The following is a 20,102-nucleotide window of genomic DNA, read 5'->3' on the forward strand; positions in this document are numbered from 1 at the left end:
GTAGAAGAGGGCCATGAGGAAATGAGGTGACCCCAGGGTTACGAGTGGAGTCAGGGGGCTGGAACTGGACCACGGCATTGCCAACCTCACTCTCTTAGGGCCAGTTCGGGTCGAAGTAGGGCGAGCAAAGGAGACAGGGGGAGACTGAGGACACAGTGCCTTCCATCCTTGACCCCTTCATCATATGACTCTAATTAAGCCAGATTTGAATTTGTTTACAAGCCCCAGTGGTCTTAAATCTTCTTGGTCTTTGCCTCCTCCCAGTACCCCCTGTTTCACCATCATCTCATACCTTGAGTCCCTCTTTTCTTCTTGTCTTTAATATGGTGTCAGACATCTATTTATTATCCTGTTTTAACTAGTTTTCAGGAACCAGTTACAAGCTATTTGGGAATCCACCAAATAGGATTTGAGGGACACCCCTCTAAGATGTTAATCTGTTAGTGATATGAAAGGCCGCTCACCCCACTAAACTTCCCCTCCACTGGAACCTGGGGGCTCTTTATGGCCCCATCAGGCACCCGCATGGACGACTTACTGCTGACCTTGTGACCTAGAAGTTGAAGCCATATGAGGAGGGAATCTTTCTCTTGTCCCATTACTGCCTGCTTTTTTACTCATGTCTCTGCTTCGCTCCTCAGAATTGCTAATGTTATTTAAGATCTTCAAGTTAGATTTTGTCATCTTGTTAAACACAGTTTTATTCATCTCATTTCACATATAACACTTTAGTTATTTCATCATGTTTTCTCTAATTCCAAGGCATACAGTGGTGTTAAATGAGGAGTCTTAAATGAGTACCTGAAGCTCTTTACCCCTAACAAGCATGATTTCTATTCATTCTTTCAAGATTTACACACAGCTCTCCAGACTTTATTAGAGAGGTACCTGCATGTTTGCTGTACAACAAAAAGTCACTCGACTGGCTCCATCATATTAAAAATTTACACGTAACTCAAGAGCTGTTACTATAGGCTTGCTGGCATGTTAGTACCTGAAAAGCTTTGTGCAAAAGGCCTGGTCCTGGTGTGTTGCATGGCTAATTGGATCAGTTGGGTTAAATAAATGTTTGAGTTCTCTCCTGCACTGAGGGGACCTGGTGGAAGGAGCCTCTCATCATAGCGGAGGAGGGAAAAAAGAGAGGGAAGAAAATAGAGGGAAAACAAGCTCAAATTTGTGCTTTTGAAGCCATGTCGGAGTATAGCCTACACAGGAAATGAGGATAGAAATTAAAGGAAACCAACATCTACCTATGATAACAGTCCCTATGCAGAGTTAACAGAAGTTGATGGATCATAATATTTAAAGTAACTGTATTTTTTAATCAGAAATTTTTTGTTGCAGGTTTCAGATCCAAAGAGGAACCACTGACCCCACCAGCTACAAGAGCCTGGGTCACTGCTTCCGGACAATTTTCCAGAGTGAAGGGTAGGTTATCCTCAGTAGTGATTCAAAATAAAACACGGGAAGCCACTCATGAGTCTGATGGGTTGATGGTGCCATTATTTGCCTATGCTTATTAAATTAGTTTCTTTTTAATAGTTCTTTGAGGGGCAACAGTCAAGCACAAACTCAATGAATGCATCTTTATTACAACAACCTGGAAATAAAATGTACTGTAACATCAAGGCAAAACTTTAAGTTGGCCACCAAAAAGTTGGTGTTTGCTTATGCTGTTGTGCATAAGCAAACACAACAGCATAAGCAAAAAGCTACTGTTGCTGTCACACTAAAAACATATCAGGGAGAAAGGTATGTAGTCAGCTATGCTGTGAGTGACATTTCTTCCAAACATGCTGCTTTATTTAAATGTAACCAAAAGTTATGTGGTTTGGTGGCTATAAGGATGTGAGCATTACAGTTTGGTTTCCTTAAAAATGGCTGATGTGTCTGTCAGCCTCCAAAAATATCGTGCAGCAAACCACTGAACATACCTTATTATACGCTGTATCTCGTACAGGATACGAGTAGACTAACTAAAGACAGCCATCCTGCCATGCTCCCTCCTCGTCCGCCTGCCCTGTCACAGGTCTGTGAGATAGAGCAGGCGTAGGAGAAAGTGTTTGCCACTCGCTCTGTTTACGATGAGCCGACAGCTTTACTGCGGATATAAAGTTGATCTGCTGCAAGGTGTGAGTGAGCGCAAGGCAAGAGGCTGGCTAGTGACAGTTAGAAATCCTCAGTTGGCTGGAGTTCAACAGACACACTTATCCTGTTACAGTAGCCTTGCCCTCTTCACCCCGTACGCATGCTGACAGTGTGACATTTAACGCTTCTTTGCCTACTTTTTGGGTGTGTCCTGTGGGACTAAGCTTGTACGAATTTCCAGAGAATTCTTTTGGCACATAAAATGGTTGGCATAAAGCGTGGCGTTCAGAACATCAACATAAGCTTTTGAGTGCTGTTTGAGTATGATCTCATCTAACAAAGTCGAGACGTGCCGCAGAATCACTGAAGACGGAAGATCCACTTCCTTGTCGACCAATTATCATTAACAGTATATTTTTGCTGAGTATGTAATCACTCCCCAGTAGCACATTGAGGATTACCTACAGGCCAAACCACTTAGTTATAATTTATATAAATAGTGTTAGGCCCCACTGTTGTAGAATTATTATTAAAAATAAACTTCTCCCGTCAGCTCATGGCAGAACAGGGCCGACACCAGACCTCTCTCGCTCTCTCTCTCTCTCTCCCTCTTTGAGCCAGTGAGGGAGGAAACCTGAGCTCTAAAGTTGAGCTCAGTGATTAAGCTGAAGAAAGACACAAGCCTGGACACAATAGCTGCACCTTTAGTATTTAATTTCATATACAAGGAGATGCACGTGAATACTTAACACGAATTAAGAGTTATATCTGTTAAAATTTTACATTTGCCATCTCTGAAATATAGCATGAAATCCTGTAGCTGGGCTCATAAGTGTGTGACCGTGTGAACTACACTCACTAACACTTGGTTGTGTATTGCCTTACAGTCTGCACTTCTTTCTTTTTTTGCATGTGGGTGCAGCAGCGTGAGCATGTGTTAAGTGTTTCCGTCTGGAGGCAAACAAAAAGACTCTATTCTCTAGCATTCTTTGCTAGTGTGGTATCCAGAGACTGGGTCGGGACCCAAAGCGCGGCCATGGTAATATTAAAAGGGTCCATGCATTACATGAGAACGGTGGAAATACTGAAGATGAGTGACTAATGCCTGGAACTAACACTGTAGGATTGAGGGATGTGGGGTTGAATCCAGCTGGGACCACCCATGCAAAAAATATGTATACATTCATGGTAGTGTGAAGAAGAGTAGATACGATTAGGGTGATCCATGTATGAAATGCGACGGTGAAGTAGCCTTCAAGTTAAAGGAATAGTTGGCATTTTTGGAAACATGCATAACTGGGATCACTAAAGGGGAATTAAGTTTTATAGCTTATAAAGGAAAGATAGTCCAAGATTATTAGTGAGCTTTTGAAGGAGATATAGTAAGGAGGTAAAGAGATATTGTCAAGGCCAGCTTTCTTCTATTTTTAGTTTTGATGCTAAACTGACCTACTGGCATTGCATTTATAAAAGAAAATACACATACATCTAATCTTCAATTCTATTTATATAGTGCCAAATCACAACAAGAGTTGCCTCAAGGTGCTTTATGATGAAAGGTAAAGACCCTATAATACCAGAGAGAAAACCCCAATAATCATATAATCAGCTATGAGGAAACACTTGGCAACAGTGGGAAGGAAAAACTCCCTTTTCAGTGGAAGAAACATGAACCAGGCTTAGGGTGGGGCAGCCATCTGCCGCGACCAGTAAGGGGTGAGCGGAGGGAGTCAGGACAAAAGACACAATGTGGAAGAGAGCCAGAGATGAATAAAAACTAATGATTCAGAGTCAAAGCAAGAAAGAACAGTATACTGTTAAACTCTAGAAATTCAACAAGGAGCCCAAGAGTTGAATTCTTTACTTTTCACGTGACACTCTGCACGTTTAGGTAAGATTACTTATCTTACAGACTGTGCTAGATTAATCCAAATCTCAAACCCCTGACAACCACAACATGTGCTATAGCGTCATTTTGTTACAGCAGGTAAAAGTGTTTATCGTACAATCTCTTACGTCAGTAACACAGGGTTTTTTTTATTCTAGTTATAGCTATTCGTGGCTTAGGTGGCATCTAAGTTGCATAAAAGGAAGCAGATCTGGTGGATTTTATTCCTGGCCACTGCGAATTCTGTTATTTAGTTCCTGCTAGGAGCGATGTCAAGTTTTAACAGGCACTAGGAAATGCTAAAATATTCCCTGTGCAACATTTTTCTGTCAGTTTCCTCAAAGACAAGCTGTGAAAATAAAATGTGTGTTCAAAAATGTAAATTGCAGCAACTTTCCAGGTTTGCACATTTTCACTGTTACGCTGTTTTTGTCTGTTTTTATTTCTTTCACTGTTATCGCTGTTAGTGGATTTATTTAGTTGGTCTCTTTTGTGTAGTTGTGTCACTGACACACTTCTCTCCAGATGGATGAAGGCTGTTAAAAAAGGAAAGGTTTATGAAAATGAAAGCCAAATTACACACACAAGCATACAAGTACACCCACCTAATGCTGGGATACACATATCCCTCATCCCTCGCTCTGTGTCAGGAGGCCATTTGTTTAGGAAAGACAAAAAGGGACTTAGTGTGTACTTTACATTGGCAATCAAATAAGGATTCAAATGATGGCCACTCACTAGAGGCCATATTTGTTCTGTAACAAATTTCACTCCTCCTTCATCACCTGGTGGCTCCCCAGCCTGACCACACCCGGGAAATCTGTGGCCACCATTTGCATGGACAAAGAGAGGAGAGGGAAAGGCCTTCCGTCTGACTGAAATAACTTGTTTACACAAACCATATAAGAGATTCATTTTTGGCTTCCAGGCAGCATTTTGCTCAGCGATAATCCCTTGCTCTGGCATGATTGTGCGGGCTCAATTACCCAGAGCCAGCGCTGCTTGTGTAGCTTCAGGTGTTGATCAAATAGGCTGGATCACCTGATGAAGTCTTTTGATAATTAGTTGTGGTTTGCTGCTGTTTTTGCTAGGCGCCCTCGCCGCTGTGGATTCTGTGCAAGCGTAATCGCCTGTCGTTCTCAGGTTATACTCAGTGGAAATGTGTTCCAACAGCAAAAATATTTACGCTTGTACCCAATCAACCAAGATCATCTCTGTTGACTTTTAGACAATGTTGCCACAACAGAGCTGGTGCTGCTGTTCACAGGATACAGTCGGTCACGCCAGGTTGTCCTCTTTGACCTGTATTCAATATCAGTTTGCCCTCTCTGATAGTTTCGCTTTCCCTTCCCCACAACAAATATTTAATGATCATGTGTACATTTACACAATATTATTATCTATCATCTATTATTTTTAGATAAAGAAATTATTTTTGGTAATAATGCTACTCGTAGTCTTTATTTTTTATTTGTCAGTAAACTCCTTGGAAAGGCCTAAAAGATTAGGTTTTGACTCCTTAGTCCCATTAATTGCTGTCAGGGTGGTGTGTTTGTTTAGATGACAAATGGAAAAAAAAAGGCTAGATAATTTCCTAAAACAACTGAGAAGTGTTTATTATTAAATCAAAATACCGAGTAAATGGTCTTCTTTTCTCTGAACCTTTTTCAGCTGTGCATCAACATGCATTTGAAGCCTCTACTTAAGTCTCTATCTGCAGGTCTAGAAAGAGAAAGAGAAATTCTTATTTTTTAGCATCGCAAAGGCTTTGTAATATCAGCCTTGAGTTTAGAAGTAAATCTTCAGAACAGCAGCAGGTTTCTGGTAACTATTCCTTCAAAATGACTTGCATTCCACATTGTAATGAAGGGCATGTCATAATGTGCATCTCTGATTCACTGATGTGTGTTTTCGTTTTTCGAGGTTAGAGCTGGCACAGATAACTAGCCACGGAATATTTCTTTCTTTTTTAAAAAAAAGAAAGAAAAGAAAAGAAAACAGCTGAATCTAACCTTTTTATTAAGGCCATCTTGCAGTTTCACAATAACCACTGATGTCATTTGAAAGTGTTTTTTCAAGAAGTAAGGTAGCAACAACAAAATTGAACAGAGGAAGCTTTGAAACGTTGTGATCGAAGACCATATTTTGCATGTTCCATGAATGGAATTTGTATCATGGAAAATATCTCAATAGTAAATAAACAAGGAAGTGGGAAATCTAAAAAGCTTGTGACAGCTGGTGACCACAAAAGAATGTAATTTTTCCATAGCAACACGTTTGTTTTGTGTTTATACGTCGTTGCCCTGAGCTTTGTACATACTGCACGGCAATTAAACAAAATATTTATTAAAATATTCATTGCAATTACACATACATAACCCCATCTTCAGATTGATTGATTTATTATGTATAAAAATGTCCTGACCTGTCCTGTCTTTTATACCGACAGTATAAGACTAGTGGCCTCTGCTGCTTCCCTTCTTTGAAGATTTAAACCTGTTTTACCTGTTTTAATTCAAGACAGTCCCCTTAAAACAACATTTAGGAATGATAATAGTGGAGGAGAGGTAGCTGTTGCCAGGAACAGTTTGCTATCAACACAAAAGCTAATGACTCAAAGTATCCGATGCTTCAGATGTGCTGCGTTTTAGACCTGGAGCCTGTGGCACACGTGGTAAAGTTTGACAAAAACAACATATTACAAATAGTAAGAAAAAGTTAAAATATGCCAGTCTGGCCCCATTAGTGTAAACTAGCCCAGTTCAAACAAATGTCCTAAATGTTCTAACATGTTTTGACTAAACTGAAGGCTGTGGGAAATGCATGTGTGTGCACTTCTGAATGTATACGAAACATGCGGCGTGCAAAACAAAGCCTACTGCTGTCCTCTTGCATGTGTACATCAAAAACCAGTAAGACATTCGTGCGAATCTATGTATCTGCTCTTTTGTTACTTTTCCATCAGCCGTTAAAATACCTCATCTGGTTACAAAGGGGCATTTACCTATGAGAGGGTAACTCAGCTTATATCCAAGAATCTGAGTGAATCCGAACACAACATGGAAAGGTTAAGAAGAGATTTGTACATAATTCAAAAAAAGCACCCAATAAGTGTGTTAATGACTAATTTAACAATCTAGCTGTTCATTTAGTTTGTGAAGGCATTACATAAAATTCACTTTTCCAAAATATAGCCTGTGTTCCATGTAGGCACACATCTCAATATGAATAACTCACTGTATCATTTTATTATTTTTCCTGGCTCTGACTCTGCTTTAAATCATGGCTGGACGTATGATTGAGCACAGGCAAACTACCAAATTGACTAAAATTATACAGCTACTGCTTTTGAAATATCCAGCATATCAAATACTTAAAAACACCCTTAAATCATTTCCTCAGTATATTCATGTAGAACATGTTTACCAGGGTTTGTGGTTTGAAAGTGTATCTGAAAATGTGCCGTGCTGAATAAGGAGGAAGAGAAAATGCCATGCCAATCCCTTTGTGATTTTTAAACCTTTATATAAACCTTAAACAGGAATTCTGCACATTGTATGAATTCCTTAACTCAAACTTGACAAGCAAGTCACTGCGACATCACGCAAAGCCAAGTCTTTATCAAGCATGCATAGCCCTGAATAGTGGGTTAAAGCTTCTTGATGCGAGGTGACAGTGCTGTCCACTGCACCACGCTGCCTTTTGACGTTCATTGGCTTCCATTCATTTCCATACAATATGAAAATCAGTGAGCAGCCATTTGAAACTTGTCTTGGAAAATGGCAAAATGCATAACTAAAACATCTTCCTAAATCCTATGCAATCTGTGCTTTGTATCCTACGTTAGAGTTGCTGTGGTGTTTAACTGTATTGCATTACAACGATGACTAATAAGTTGATGTAAAGTTATCAGTGTATTAGAGGATATTTCAGCAGCAGTTTGGTTGATCCGATGTACGTGTAGTGTTGATACAAAGAGTGCGCTTGAATAAATGTAAAAGTAAACTAACATTTTACAAAAACTTAAGTCGAATTCAGCGCCAGAGAAACTTTTTATTTCCTCTTTCTACAGAGTATTTGGATTCTACAAGGGAATCCTGCCTCCTATTCTGGCAGAGACACCAAAGAGAGCAGTCAAGGTGAGTCAAAGGACATGGCTGTTTGTTCACTGACGGCCGCAAAGCTTCTTAGCACATGATGCAACGCTCAGGATCTGGTTTCTTTGCAAACTGCTTCACTCCCATATGAAAACACTCAAACCACAATCGTTCTAACATGGTACACATGTGTTGATTAAACACATGACGCCCTCTGCCATGTCTCCCTCCTCAGCCACTCCTGTTCGTTCTGTTGGTCTTCCAAATATTGACTTACAAGCATTTAAACGAAAGCCATCTCTTGAGAGCCATCTTTGGATATTTGTAATGAGGTTTAGCATTTGGAGCTAACGTGTAATGGGGTGACAGGGATTGGGGTGAGCGGGGGGGGGGGGGGGGGTGCAGAGGGCCCTGATGCTTGGCATAGAGCACCTCTGTAATGAGATGCTGGAAACAAGGATGTGTGAACTTTAAAAGTAAGCACTCACACTGAGAAGATGGGGTAATCACTCACATTGCGAACAAAGCTAGGTGGTGAGAAATGTCTGGAGCCAGAAACCAAATTAAAGCTCCGATTAAAACGGTCTTGCTGGCATTTTGCCCTTGGTCAAATAAACAGATCCGTGGATCTGTCTCCTTTTGAGACTTTTGTCTTTTCACAAAGATCAAGGTCTAAAATTCAAAGCGCAACGTCATTTCATGTTCGTTTACTAAATACATGCAATCTTCATATAGTTTCCCCTTTCCTATTGTGTGTTTTTAAGGTAGCTTTCTTTATGTACACCATATGTGGGTGTGTATGTGTGCACAGATGTCACTTTCTGACAGCGCTTTTATCCCGATCTTTCCCACTGCAGTTTTTCACCTTTGAGCAGTACAAGAAGTTGCTGAATTTGACCCCTTTGTCTCCCGGTGTGGTGAGTCTTCCATCCAGGGACACCTGAATACACTCTCACTTGAAAAAATAAATACACACGCACACAGGACTTGGAATAATGTTTCAGAGTATAAAAACAGCTCACCTGCCAAAGGCTTTTAAAACAAAGACAAATGCCAAGAATAATTTTGCCAGGCAAATGAATTAATAAAAATGTAAATGTCGTTGTTAACATTTCATTTTCAGTGCTGTTTCATGTAAAACCTTTAGTAATGCAGGGATACGTTTAGAAGGGAAATTCTTACTCATTTTGAGTTTTTTATCTTGGTCACACATTGGACAAGATAAACATGAAATGATTTCCAGAGCTTAAATTAACACTGTTGGCATAGTGCGAGCAATTCAGCACACATTTAGTCATTTATGTAGCTGTCAATGTCATTTTCAGAACTTCTGAAACAAACCCTGAATGTTCCACTTTCACCTCAGTTTAGCATTTAAATGTATGAAGCAGCATTTATATGTAGTTGGCACTCAGTTTGGGACATCAGCTTGTCATCAGCTGTGATCAGTGTGGCACTAATGACTCCATGTCTCTGGCTGAACCTTTGCTTTTATGAGCTTCATTCCCAGCAACAGAGCGGCCACAAAAACTACAAGCGTTTGTCGGTGCTGCTACGTATGTGTTAATCCAGTATAACTGGCAGCTTATTAGAAGGCTTTTTTTTTATTACACAAGTAATAATTGCTTTGTTTTCATTTCATTGACTCACACTGTGTGAGAATCTATTCAGATTTTTTTTTTTTTTTTAATTGAGGATAGGAAGGAGCTAAATGTTGCATAACAGTTACCATAAGACTACGGTGCAGACTTAACGTTGGGCAGGTGCTGCGTTTTACCCATGCTGTATGTTGTGTTAATATAGAAGACAACCCAAATCTGTAACCTGGAGTCACAACAGCAATCATAGTGCTTGCACTCGGTATAATCCTGGAATCTGCGGTCTGGTTTGTCCATTGACAATTTGATTAATGCTTATTCAAACAAAATGAGTGTGCCCCTTCACTAGTGACAAAAACGAAAAATCACTTTGCAATTCTACAGTGAATGTAAAACAAGTAGAAAAAGCTATGGCGGTAACAATACTACCTGTCTGCTGTAAGATTCAGTCATTTTTAAATAAGCTCAGCTATGTGGGAAGTCAGACCTTACAATTTAAAACAGCAAGAGGAGTCCAGCAAAGTTTGTGACATGCCAGCGATCTAAAAGTTGGATTCATAACAACTGAGACAGCTGATCAGATAATATCGTTTACCTGACCTCAACTGCATGTCCAACAGCAACTAATCCCAATTCAGACAAATGTCAGTTAAAAATCAATATTAAAATTTCAAATTCCCATTTAGTTAACTTGAATCACGTTATTTTATGCCTCTTAAAGTCAAAATGAACCCTCAAAACTTCATAGTCACCACTTCTTTCAAACCCCGATGTTTGGAAGTAGAGCCAAAATAGTCTAATACTTAACACAGTACTTTAAAACCAACTTTCCTATATGTTTGCTTGGCGGTTGTTAATTCTGGAGACTGGTTACACCACAGGCCATGAGGTAAGAAGAGGTTTCATCCTTCTTGAGTAATTGGTTTTCTGTTATATTGAGTCAGAGTTTTAAGCTAGAAAGATTTGTATTGGTGGGGTGTGGTCACCGCACACCACCTATTCAGGTGGCAGCCAAGTGTCAGCCATGATGGATGGCTTACCTGTAGCTCAGTGTCAAAGCCGCCCCAGCGTGGGGAATATCCTCAGCTTGTTTTTACAGCCATTTCTGGAGTAATGTTTACCTGTCCCATTCATCATGCCCTCTTCCCACTCTTCTTATGCCTCCTTCTGACTATCTTCTTTCCACCCCTTCCTCTTCCTCAAGTGCCTCTAACCCCATTTCCCCCAGAGGCCCTCGCATATCAAGCACTGTAATCACATCAGGTCATTAGTGCAAGTGAATTACAGATTGGTTCTGAATGGCGCTCTCTCTTCCCCCCCTATTCAGCATGGCACAGCTGAATGCCTTCACTCTGATTAATGAGGACACACACAGTAATAATACAAATAAGGAATTAAAACGTGGCTGGCTGGCTGTGTAAACATCGCGAGGCATGTCTGAGAGGATGGGTCCCGGGGCTCTGACAGCAGGATAAAGAGGCAGGAAGACTAATGAGCTATAGACACGTTCTTGACATGTTCCCATTACGCCTCGCTCTGAGCACGCACGCACGCACACATGTACACACACACTTAGATGCAGAAATAGACAGACCAATGTAAGTACATGCAGTGTTGCAACAGCCAGTTGTATAAAATCGGTGCTACATTAGTGCATGTTGATTGTGATGAGATGAATTAAAGCAGAAGATAATTTTTTGGCTTCTTCAGTGCAAGTTTGTTACTTTGCTCACATTCCTACTTTCTACTCACCTTCCTCTCATTCCCATCTGTCATCTGGCATTTTGTCTGATGATAAACACAGGTGTCTTAAAGCATTTGTCAAGAAGTAACAATGACGGCTGTGACGAATACATATTTTAGACAAGACAAAAAGACTCAGAGAACGGATTTCTGGAAATGAAATAGCAACAGCAGCTCTTGTAACCCGGACACGTTGTCACTCTTCATTGTCTTCATCAGTTTATCTATTTTGCTCTGTCTCTACCCAAACATTATCTCCACATTCTGAGTCCTAAATCACATCCAAATCCCCTTTAGGCGCTGTCTGCAGCAGGGCTTGGTTCTGGCTTGACTGAGGCTTTGGTGATCAATCCATTCGAGGTGGTGAAAGTCAGTCTCCAGGCCAACAGGGATTCCTTCAAAGAGGTTGACTGGAATAAAATATTGTCATAATGTGTAAAATACTGGTAATCTACACATCTTTCTGTAGAAATCTGCTCACATGTTTCTTTTGAATTCAATCTTTCCAATACAGCAGCCCTCCTCTTTTGCCCAAGCAAGATGGATAATTAAGTCAGACGGCTTTGGACTGAGGGGCCTTAATAAAGGATTAACATCAACACTGGGGCGCCATGGAGTTTTCAACATGATCTACTTTGGCTTCTACTTCAATGTCAAGGACGCTATTCCTACCAGCCCGGTAATATGCCAATCATAATCTATGATCACACACTTACTTGTTTTGTTTTTTTTTCCAAACCACTTTAACCTTGCTTTGACATTGGTAACCTTGACTACACCTAGTTTTTTTGCTAACCATAGGCTATGTGATATGCATGTGTGCCAACAACCTTGCCACAGGGAAATACCAAATATGTTTAACAGTATGATTAGTTAGCCTGACTGGCATGGAGGGAAGGAAGCAAAAATCAGAGAGGACTTGTAAGATCAGCCCCACTAATACCTCTTCTGTTTGCTCTTCATAACATCCTCAAAGTTTCAGATTACACATCCGGCAGTTCCTGATGGCCCAAACAAAAGTTAATTTTGTTTAATGGAAACGTTACCATACGCCAGTTCCACATGTGCAAACTGGAGCATTAGATTAACTCCAATGAACTAATTGGAAGCAGACAACTGTACTATTTTCAAGAGGAGGTTACAGTGGGAGGCCAGGCTCTGCTAAATTTTCAACATTTTTCCAATGACGCATGATGTACAGAGAACCAAGTGGTCATCTTCTGTGAATGATAATTATGTGGCTGGATGACTCAAATAGCTCCCTTCTTAGATTGTGGCAGTTGCTTTTTGGGAATTATCCGTCTCGATGCACATTGATGGAGCGATCCTGTTTGTTAGATGCTAACAGTGGCCATTGTCGAGACAGCAAAAGCAGAAATATTGTGGACGTTGTGCAATTCACAGGCTGAGCTGATAGTGGTGTTTCTTCAAAGGCCTTGTGTCAGCAACATGAGCAATGAGCTTGCAACTCAAACTTGTCTGTAGTCAAATTCAGACTGCCGAGTCCAGGTTTCTCTCATGTGGCCTTTTGACTAACAGAGGAGGCAGATAGCACACTGCCATCATTCACAAGTGAATGTGTGAGGAGATGTTTGCTTAAGGCTGTTAGGAAGTGGGTTGATGGGTGTACTTAGGCCACAGCTACGTTGCCCCCTTCTCCACATCCCACTTGAAAAAAATAGAAAAAGTGGGATTAGCTGTTGATTTACCACGGCTCTCAGGGTGTCCAGCCGCTTGAGAAAGGCCTGGACCAGAGAGGCTGCTGTCATTTGTAAAAATATCCTGGCCAATTAGCTGTCAGAGCTCTCTGAGTCTGGGCTTCTTTGGTACAGTAATACCCCTGTGCCGAGTCACAGCCCAATTACCCAAATTGTCCCCATATGCCTCCCCAGTCTGCCTGCATGAACCCTGTTTATAAATCCTCCGTCTTGGCTCCCCGGTGAACATGTGCTTCTGCTCAGCCAATCAGAATGCAGCACTGCAGTCAGGAAGCACTAATCTGCCCCCCGCTACCATAAAATGATCAGGGCTTTCATGCAAGCTTTGCAATCATATGCACAAGTCCCCTCATGCTCTCCCCCACTTTCGCTCATAGACGTAGACACATAATGTCTCAGTGCTGACTTTGTCAACTCCCTGTCACTACTTTCTTTTTTATTTCCAAAGGCTCTATTTGCTGTTTATGTTTTATGGGACCAAATTTAACCCTGTGGTTCACACTTTAAAAATATAAGTGTCACCCTTAAAAAGGCGTACCTAATTTTATCTCCTCCTTTTTCAGGACCCTACCCTAGAGTTCCTGCGCAAGTTTACCATCGGCCTGTTGTCTGGGACCATCTCCTCCTGTGTGAATATTCCCTTCGATGTAGCCAAGAGCCGGATCCAGGGCCCCCAGCCAGTGCCAGGAGAGATCAAGTACCGCACCTGCTTCCAGACCATGGCACTAGTGTACCGCGAAGAGGGGTATGGACAAATCTGGGGAGGAGAAAAACAGGGGATGTTCGGGACAAAAGCTGGAATGCTGATTCATTCAAGAATTAATGAGCCACTTTGTCTGTTTTGTTAGCAGTCGATAGTTGGTTATCTGCCAAACTGGCTGTCAGAGAAGATAAATGTACCAGCTGGAGCTACAAGTTAGCAGGGTTTGATTGTGTGGAGTGAGTTTCCTACACTAAATACAGCAAAAATGCATGAATAGCTTCATGCAAAACTGTGATCCAATGAATGGAAACTAAATAATGATGTTAGATTCTGGGCTGTATTCCCCATGAGTACGATCATACATTTCTGCAGTCTGTCAGTTGTTTAGTAAATGTTAACATATTTTCATGCCTCAAAGAATGACAGCTCTAAATGGAAGCTTCAAGGAAAGATGTATGTTATGCTAGCAATTGCCTCAGGCTTTCCACTTTCCCCCATGCTGCTCCACTAGACAAGGGCCAGCGATATGTTTGTAGTTAGTGGATGTTGTTAGTATAGAGGTTGTTGCAAGAATGGCACTGAAATGTTGTCGTTGCAGGGGTGCATGGATGGTGCCCCATCCGCCACATCCAGTCCCCTTCTCTAACACAACACAGTCCCAGCTAATTAGTGGTCCCTATGGGAGACGTCGTTAAGCAGACCCTAACGAGCCGCACGGCGCTCCACGGGTCAATCTAATCAGACAGAGGGCCAGGGAGGAAGTGGGTCGAGCCTTATTAACGCCATCAGTGGCGGGGGCAGGGAGCGGGACAGGGAGCACGAGGCGGAGGCGGGCAGCCACTGATCACCTTGAATGCATTAAGGAGCAGGTACTCGGTAGCGCTGGCCGCTGGACCCTATATACCTGATGGAGTGACAGACAGGCAGCACAGCAGACAGACTCACAGACAGACAGGCTCTCGCATGTTTACTCATTCATGCATTCACAAGCAGGAGCACAGGCACATGTATACAACCAGCATATGGAAGGACACAGATCAGTCAAAAACTTCCAAAAATAAATAGATTTATTATGTAAAAATGACTCTATTCAGAACTTGCTTATTATAATAGCGAACTGTAAGTATTGATGCATTGCATACATTACATCTAATAAAGCTGGGGCTTGATTCATGTATTGCTGGGCAGCTTCTGAATTTCTTTTTTGGATCAAATGAGAATAGATTATAATACACAAGAGTTCACTTACTTTGGCTTTCTTTGAACCCAGATCTGCAAAGCATCTAAAATGATATTTAATAAATGGAGTGATGTCAGAGGTTTAAAACTTGCGTCTGAGTTGTGCTGGATTTGACATATGAAGTAGGACACATGAGAAGTACTTATGTGCAGTCTAAAATTTACACGCCACCACTCCATTTGCACTAATTTACATTTCAACTCCATCGCAGCACAGCCATTACGCAAACTGAAACGATTTACATTTTCTGGATTCTAGCTAAAATCTTTGCACATTAACACCTTACAGCTTTTCTTTCCTTTCTTTGCAGGTATTTGGCACTATACAAGGGATTGGTTCCCAAGATAATGAGGCTTGGACCAGGTAAGAAAAAAAATATTCCTCGTGTTAATATTGAAATCATTGTCATCCTCACAGCTTTCCTGTTGCAGCAGATAAGACGGCTGAAAAGAGAGATTAAGCTAGAAAAAGCCTTCCCTTAAGCATATTAGCATTTCAACTTTGCATGCAGTGCTTCCAGTGAAATAAGGCCGTAGCAAACACTATTTCCTTCTCAGAAGATTCCAAGGAACAGTATTTACATAATATTCCCCAATAATAAGCTTTAAATGGAAATACAGTGAGCTAGATATACCGTCCACCTCCTTTGTAAACAAGTGCCACAAGCTTCTCGTATTTTCCTGCTCTAAGAAACTCACTGGGGAAGTAAAGCCTCTGAAAATCAAATTCACAACGGTGACTTCTCTTATATTCTCTCACAGGTGGAGCAGTAATGCTGTTGGTCTATGAATATGTGTCTGAGTGGCTGCAGAGAAACTGGTAACAAAACAGGGAAGCCCACAATGGTGCCTTATGAACTGTGCCTTATTGCAAGTATTGTTACCTGATCAGAGTCATATCAGAATAAATTAGATTTTTTTTATCTTAAATACAAAAAAACTCAAAATACCAAATCAGCATTATATTATGTTTTAAAATGCAGCTTTCGTTTCCCATATTCAGATTGCTACAACACATTTTGAGTCTGAGGGAACTGTTCTAATACCTGAAAATAGTCTTCATTGAGTTTAAAATCACTGACAAATCAGTGTTACTAATGAAGTCATCCATTAACATAGTGTTTTTCACATTTCACTGGTTGTAGTTCTCATGTTTTTCTTCTTTTTTGTGCTCATCTCACTGGTTTGGTGCACCAATCACAGATTAAATAGACAAAGACAAAGCAGACTGAGTTGAACGCTTCAGAATATGAACTCTATTTATATAGAAATACTTGAAATGTGTTCAAATGACATAAAACACCAAAAATACAGTGAAGGCATGTTTATGATTATCCTGATTTCTGTCTATTTACAGCTATACTTGAACACATATCCTCATTTAAGATGAGTTTGTACAACGATCCATCTCCAGTCTCCTATTTTATCACATCATAATATCTATACTTATTCATCTTCTTATGTTATATGTATTCATAAATGCAAATGCAAGGTGCAATCAGGAAATTCAAACACAGTGCCTTTAAAACAGTAGAAATCATATTTAAATTTAAATTCAGCAGCCTTCAAGGTCACCTCATTGTGCAGCAAAGTACAGCTCCCAGTGCTACTGCAGCTTTTGGAGGATTCCTTGCAAGTCTGCTTTTTCATTAGACCTATCTTCATCCATGTACTACTGAGCCTTATCAGCAATAGTGTTTTAATGTCTAACAAGAACACTGACATTATGAAAGCTTATTGCAAAACTTTTTAATGCATATGGTTTTGCCGGTTTGTTCTTAATACACGGATCAAACGTGGCACCAGAAGCCGATGGCATCGCAAAGTCTCTTTTGATGTCGTTCCATAATTATACTGGATGCTGGGGGCGAACCGTCCTCCCTGAGACAATCAGTCACAAAATTGTCAACATCTTTGGGAGCTTCCTGTTTTCCACGTTGTTGTCGTTTTTTTTTAAATTTAACATGCAGTTCAGTTTTTTCAATAAAATCATTTTCTGGCTTTGTCAAGTTAGTTGCTCATGTTATGGAAAATATGAAGGTTTGGCTTGCAGCATGCCACTGTCAACATTAACCCTGCACCATGAAAATGGACAGTATTCAATGGGGTTGTTCTGTTTTTAATGTACCTCCAAAAAAAAATCAGAGTTTTATATGTTTTCAAGGTTTTATTGATAAAACGTTGGGTGGATTTTCCTTCCTGATAAAAAAAAACCCAAAACAAAAACAACAACTGGACAGTTCTTGCATGTATTGGTAACAAATAAAAAGCAAAAATGAAACCCACACTTTCGTCACTGTATAATTGTGCGTTGCGTGTTCTGTAACAGTAGATTCGTGTTGTTGTTTTTGTCTTAACTGGGACCGTTTCATCTTGGCATCGATATAAGAATATCCCCTTTCTACAGTTTGCCACTTCATCACTCTCCTTATTGTCATCTGAGCGCTTCGTAGCCAACTTAGTGTCAGTCTTTCTCTCTCTGGCGGGTAGTCAGCGCTTGAACATTTAGTGCAAGCTAAAATAACAAGCCCCAAGAAATTCAAATGTGGCTGCAGGAATCGAGGGGGTTACCACACACATTCTCTTTCTCTCTCTCTCTCTCTCAGTCTGTTTCTTATACAAATATTCAAAAACACATATACACACACACCTGTTGCACAGCCTTAGGCGTAGTGGCTTTTCTAAGAGACTCATCTTAACTTCATCTGGTAGCTGGTATAGTGAGCCACGTTGGCATTTGACAGTCATCATTAATGTGGGAGTCACACTCTGCCAAAATGGAACGGCTCCTGGTTTTTGCCCAGGGGCCCGCGGTGAGAGACTAACAACTGCGGCTTGCAGACTGATGGAATTGTAAGCGCTTAACCTGTCCTTTATGTAATGGAGTTCTGAATCTGTATCTGTATTTTAAAAGCTTGTGCAACTTTACCATGAATTCCCTGCACACTGCAATAATCATAAATCTTGCACAGCAAAATCTCCCTCACTTCATTTTCTTTGTGCCCTTTATATGGATTTTCCCACCCTCATCTGTAACATCTCAATTCAGTGGCTCCGCTTTGACAGGGCTGCAACTTGGGCATGGCTCTACCTGCCTTTCTCAGTGCAAATGTGGTTAATGATTAGTATATTAAAATGTCTGCAATTTACACTGTAGGTAAAAAGCAGTCAGCCATGCATATACACACACAAAGACACGGCACCAGACGTGATTTTTAAAAACACGGCACTTATTTTTTTCCATTTTGCTCACCTGTCTCCTCACTGTTGTTGTTTTAAGACATTAAGAAAACATTCTGGCTGTTGTCAGCTGCTTTTAAAAGTGTTCATTGAGCAGAAGCACGCATGAAGTCCTGTATTCAGCCGGTATTACTTTCTCTGCTCTGTGTTACTCTGTAAATGGCTGTCTTGCTTCTAATTGCATGCGGAGAAGTAAAGATAACCATATGACACTGAAGTCAGACTCAACTTAATTAATTGTAAACACGTGTCTGCCCTTATTATTTTTTTTTTGAGTACGCCTTTTAGACCTCTCTTTCCATAAAGCTGACCAACATTAAACTACAAGAGCAGGGATTGTTAGGCTTTCGAGAAGCTTCCTCCTGTCTAGAAAACACACTGTTCCTGTTTTTTGAATACTGTTGTCAATTAAGACAACCACATTTTAATTTTGTTCTGTGAGTCAGACTAGACTAACAAGGCTGTGTGCAGTTCATGTAGCTTAGTTGAAAGGAAAAGTTGTTTGGCCTTGTTGTGTGTCGGCTGAGGTAAAGAACAGAGCGTGTAACGACTCTTTCATGCCACTCAGAGAGTTAACTATCATTTGCCGTTCATGATGGATGGTGGATGGTAAAAGGGTGGCCGTGATGGCTGGCTGGTACAGTGAGTGAAGATCACGTCTCTGTGATGTGGTTCACATACGGTCAAAGAAACACTACGATCCCTGAGCAACGGTCCGTGACCACTGGATGCGGGGAAGACTGCTTTCCAAGTCAAATCAGCTCCTGCATGGGGAGGACTGTTGACACTGTCACGTGCAGAGGATGTTTATGCTGTATCGCGGGAGGGAAAGAAAAACTGAGCCACGCAACTACTGAACCATCGGCAGCAGGTAATGCTATGCGAAAGAGCTGGGTAAGCACCTATATCAAGTTATCAATCTACAACTTCAACTAAAGCCCAGTTTGTGTAAATCTGTGGTTTCCACTGCAGGGCTAGACAGGGCTTGCCAGACTCATAATTTATTACACTACACTCCCCCCTCTACACTTTCAGAAAGTATTTTTGCATCATTTTGCAAACATGTCATTTGTCAGATGGCCTGTGTGCTTTTCCTTTGTAATGAACACGTTGAGTTGGCCCTGACAGCCCTATTTGGCCCTTTATGTGGCTGCTGGAGGTTCGTGTTTGGGTCACATGTCTGATGACCTTGGAAACCGCAGGCCAATGAGCCTATTTGTGGCTCTCTCAATGTACATGGACTCCACCTGACCCCAGGAGTCTAGGACTCTTCGGCACACAGATCTCAAATTTGTATGAAAAACTGATATTTTTATTTAATATTTTTCCCACAAAACCATATGAAAAAATTTCTATGACTTAAAATGGTTGAAAATTGTAATGCATGGCATTAGGCTGTTATTATTATTTTTTTAAAGACAGCAGGGCTTTACTGGAATTAATATTATATGTTTGAAAGTATAAATATACACTGCATTTTGACTTTTTTTTCGGAAATGTCCAAGTTTCTCTTGTTTTGCACATTTTATTCATTTGTGTTTTATATTTTATTTATAATTTTTTATGGGAATAATCCGTTAAAATAGTGCGAACCCAAATTACTCAAATTGTGTTTTTGTCACTCTAATGCACAGGTATAATTTTTTATGATTACAGAAAGGACCGCATTAAATGTAATGAGGTGAGAAGACATGTACCCATTTTTAATGGCCAAAGGACTTTCAAAGAATTGCTTCAAGTGGTCGCAAACACTCGTGCTCCCAAAGCATTTCTGATGAAGTTTCCTAG

The 20,102-nt window shown here is 40.7% G+C and overlaps 1 protein-coding gene across 3 annotated transcripts in view; it reads left to right on the plus strand.

The window, feature by feature from the left end:
• Positions 1-20,102, plus strand: part of slc25a21 (solute carrier family 25 member 21) — a 94,348-nt gene that overhangs the window by 64,891 nt on the left and 9,355 nt on the right. For 2 of the 3 annotated variants that reach the window (XM_031727070.2, XM_031727072.2), the window contains exons 3-10: positions 1,345-1,428; positions 8,049-8,115; positions 8,931-8,990; positions 11,712-11,819; positions 11,929-12,093; positions 13,696-13,877; positions 15,386-15,438; positions 15,837-18,524. In XM_031727070.2, coding sequence (XP_031582930.1) covers positions 1,345-1,428; positions 8,049-8,115; positions 8,931-8,990; positions 11,712-11,819; positions 11,929-12,093; positions 13,696-13,877; positions 15,386-15,438; positions 15,837-15,898 — 781 coding nt within the window. In that variant the 3' untranslated portion in view covers positions 15,899-18,524. Of the gene's footprint in view, positions 1-1,344; positions 1,429-8,048; positions 8,116-8,930; positions 8,991-11,711; positions 11,820-11,928; positions 12,094-13,695; positions 13,878-15,385; positions 15,439-15,836; positions 18,525-20,102 lie in introns of those variants that run through there. The other variant, XM_031727071.2, reaches the window with a different exon arrangement.

The sequence above is a fragment of the Oreochromis aureus genome, linkage group 19 (genome assembly GCF_013358895.1).
Source record: "Oreochromis aureus strain Israel breed Guangdong linkage group 19, ZZ_aureus, whole genome shotgun sequence".
In the NCBI taxonomy this organism is placed as follows: domain Eukaryota; kingdom Metazoa; phylum Chordata; class Actinopteri; order Cichliformes; family Cichlidae; genus Oreochromis; species Oreochromis aureus.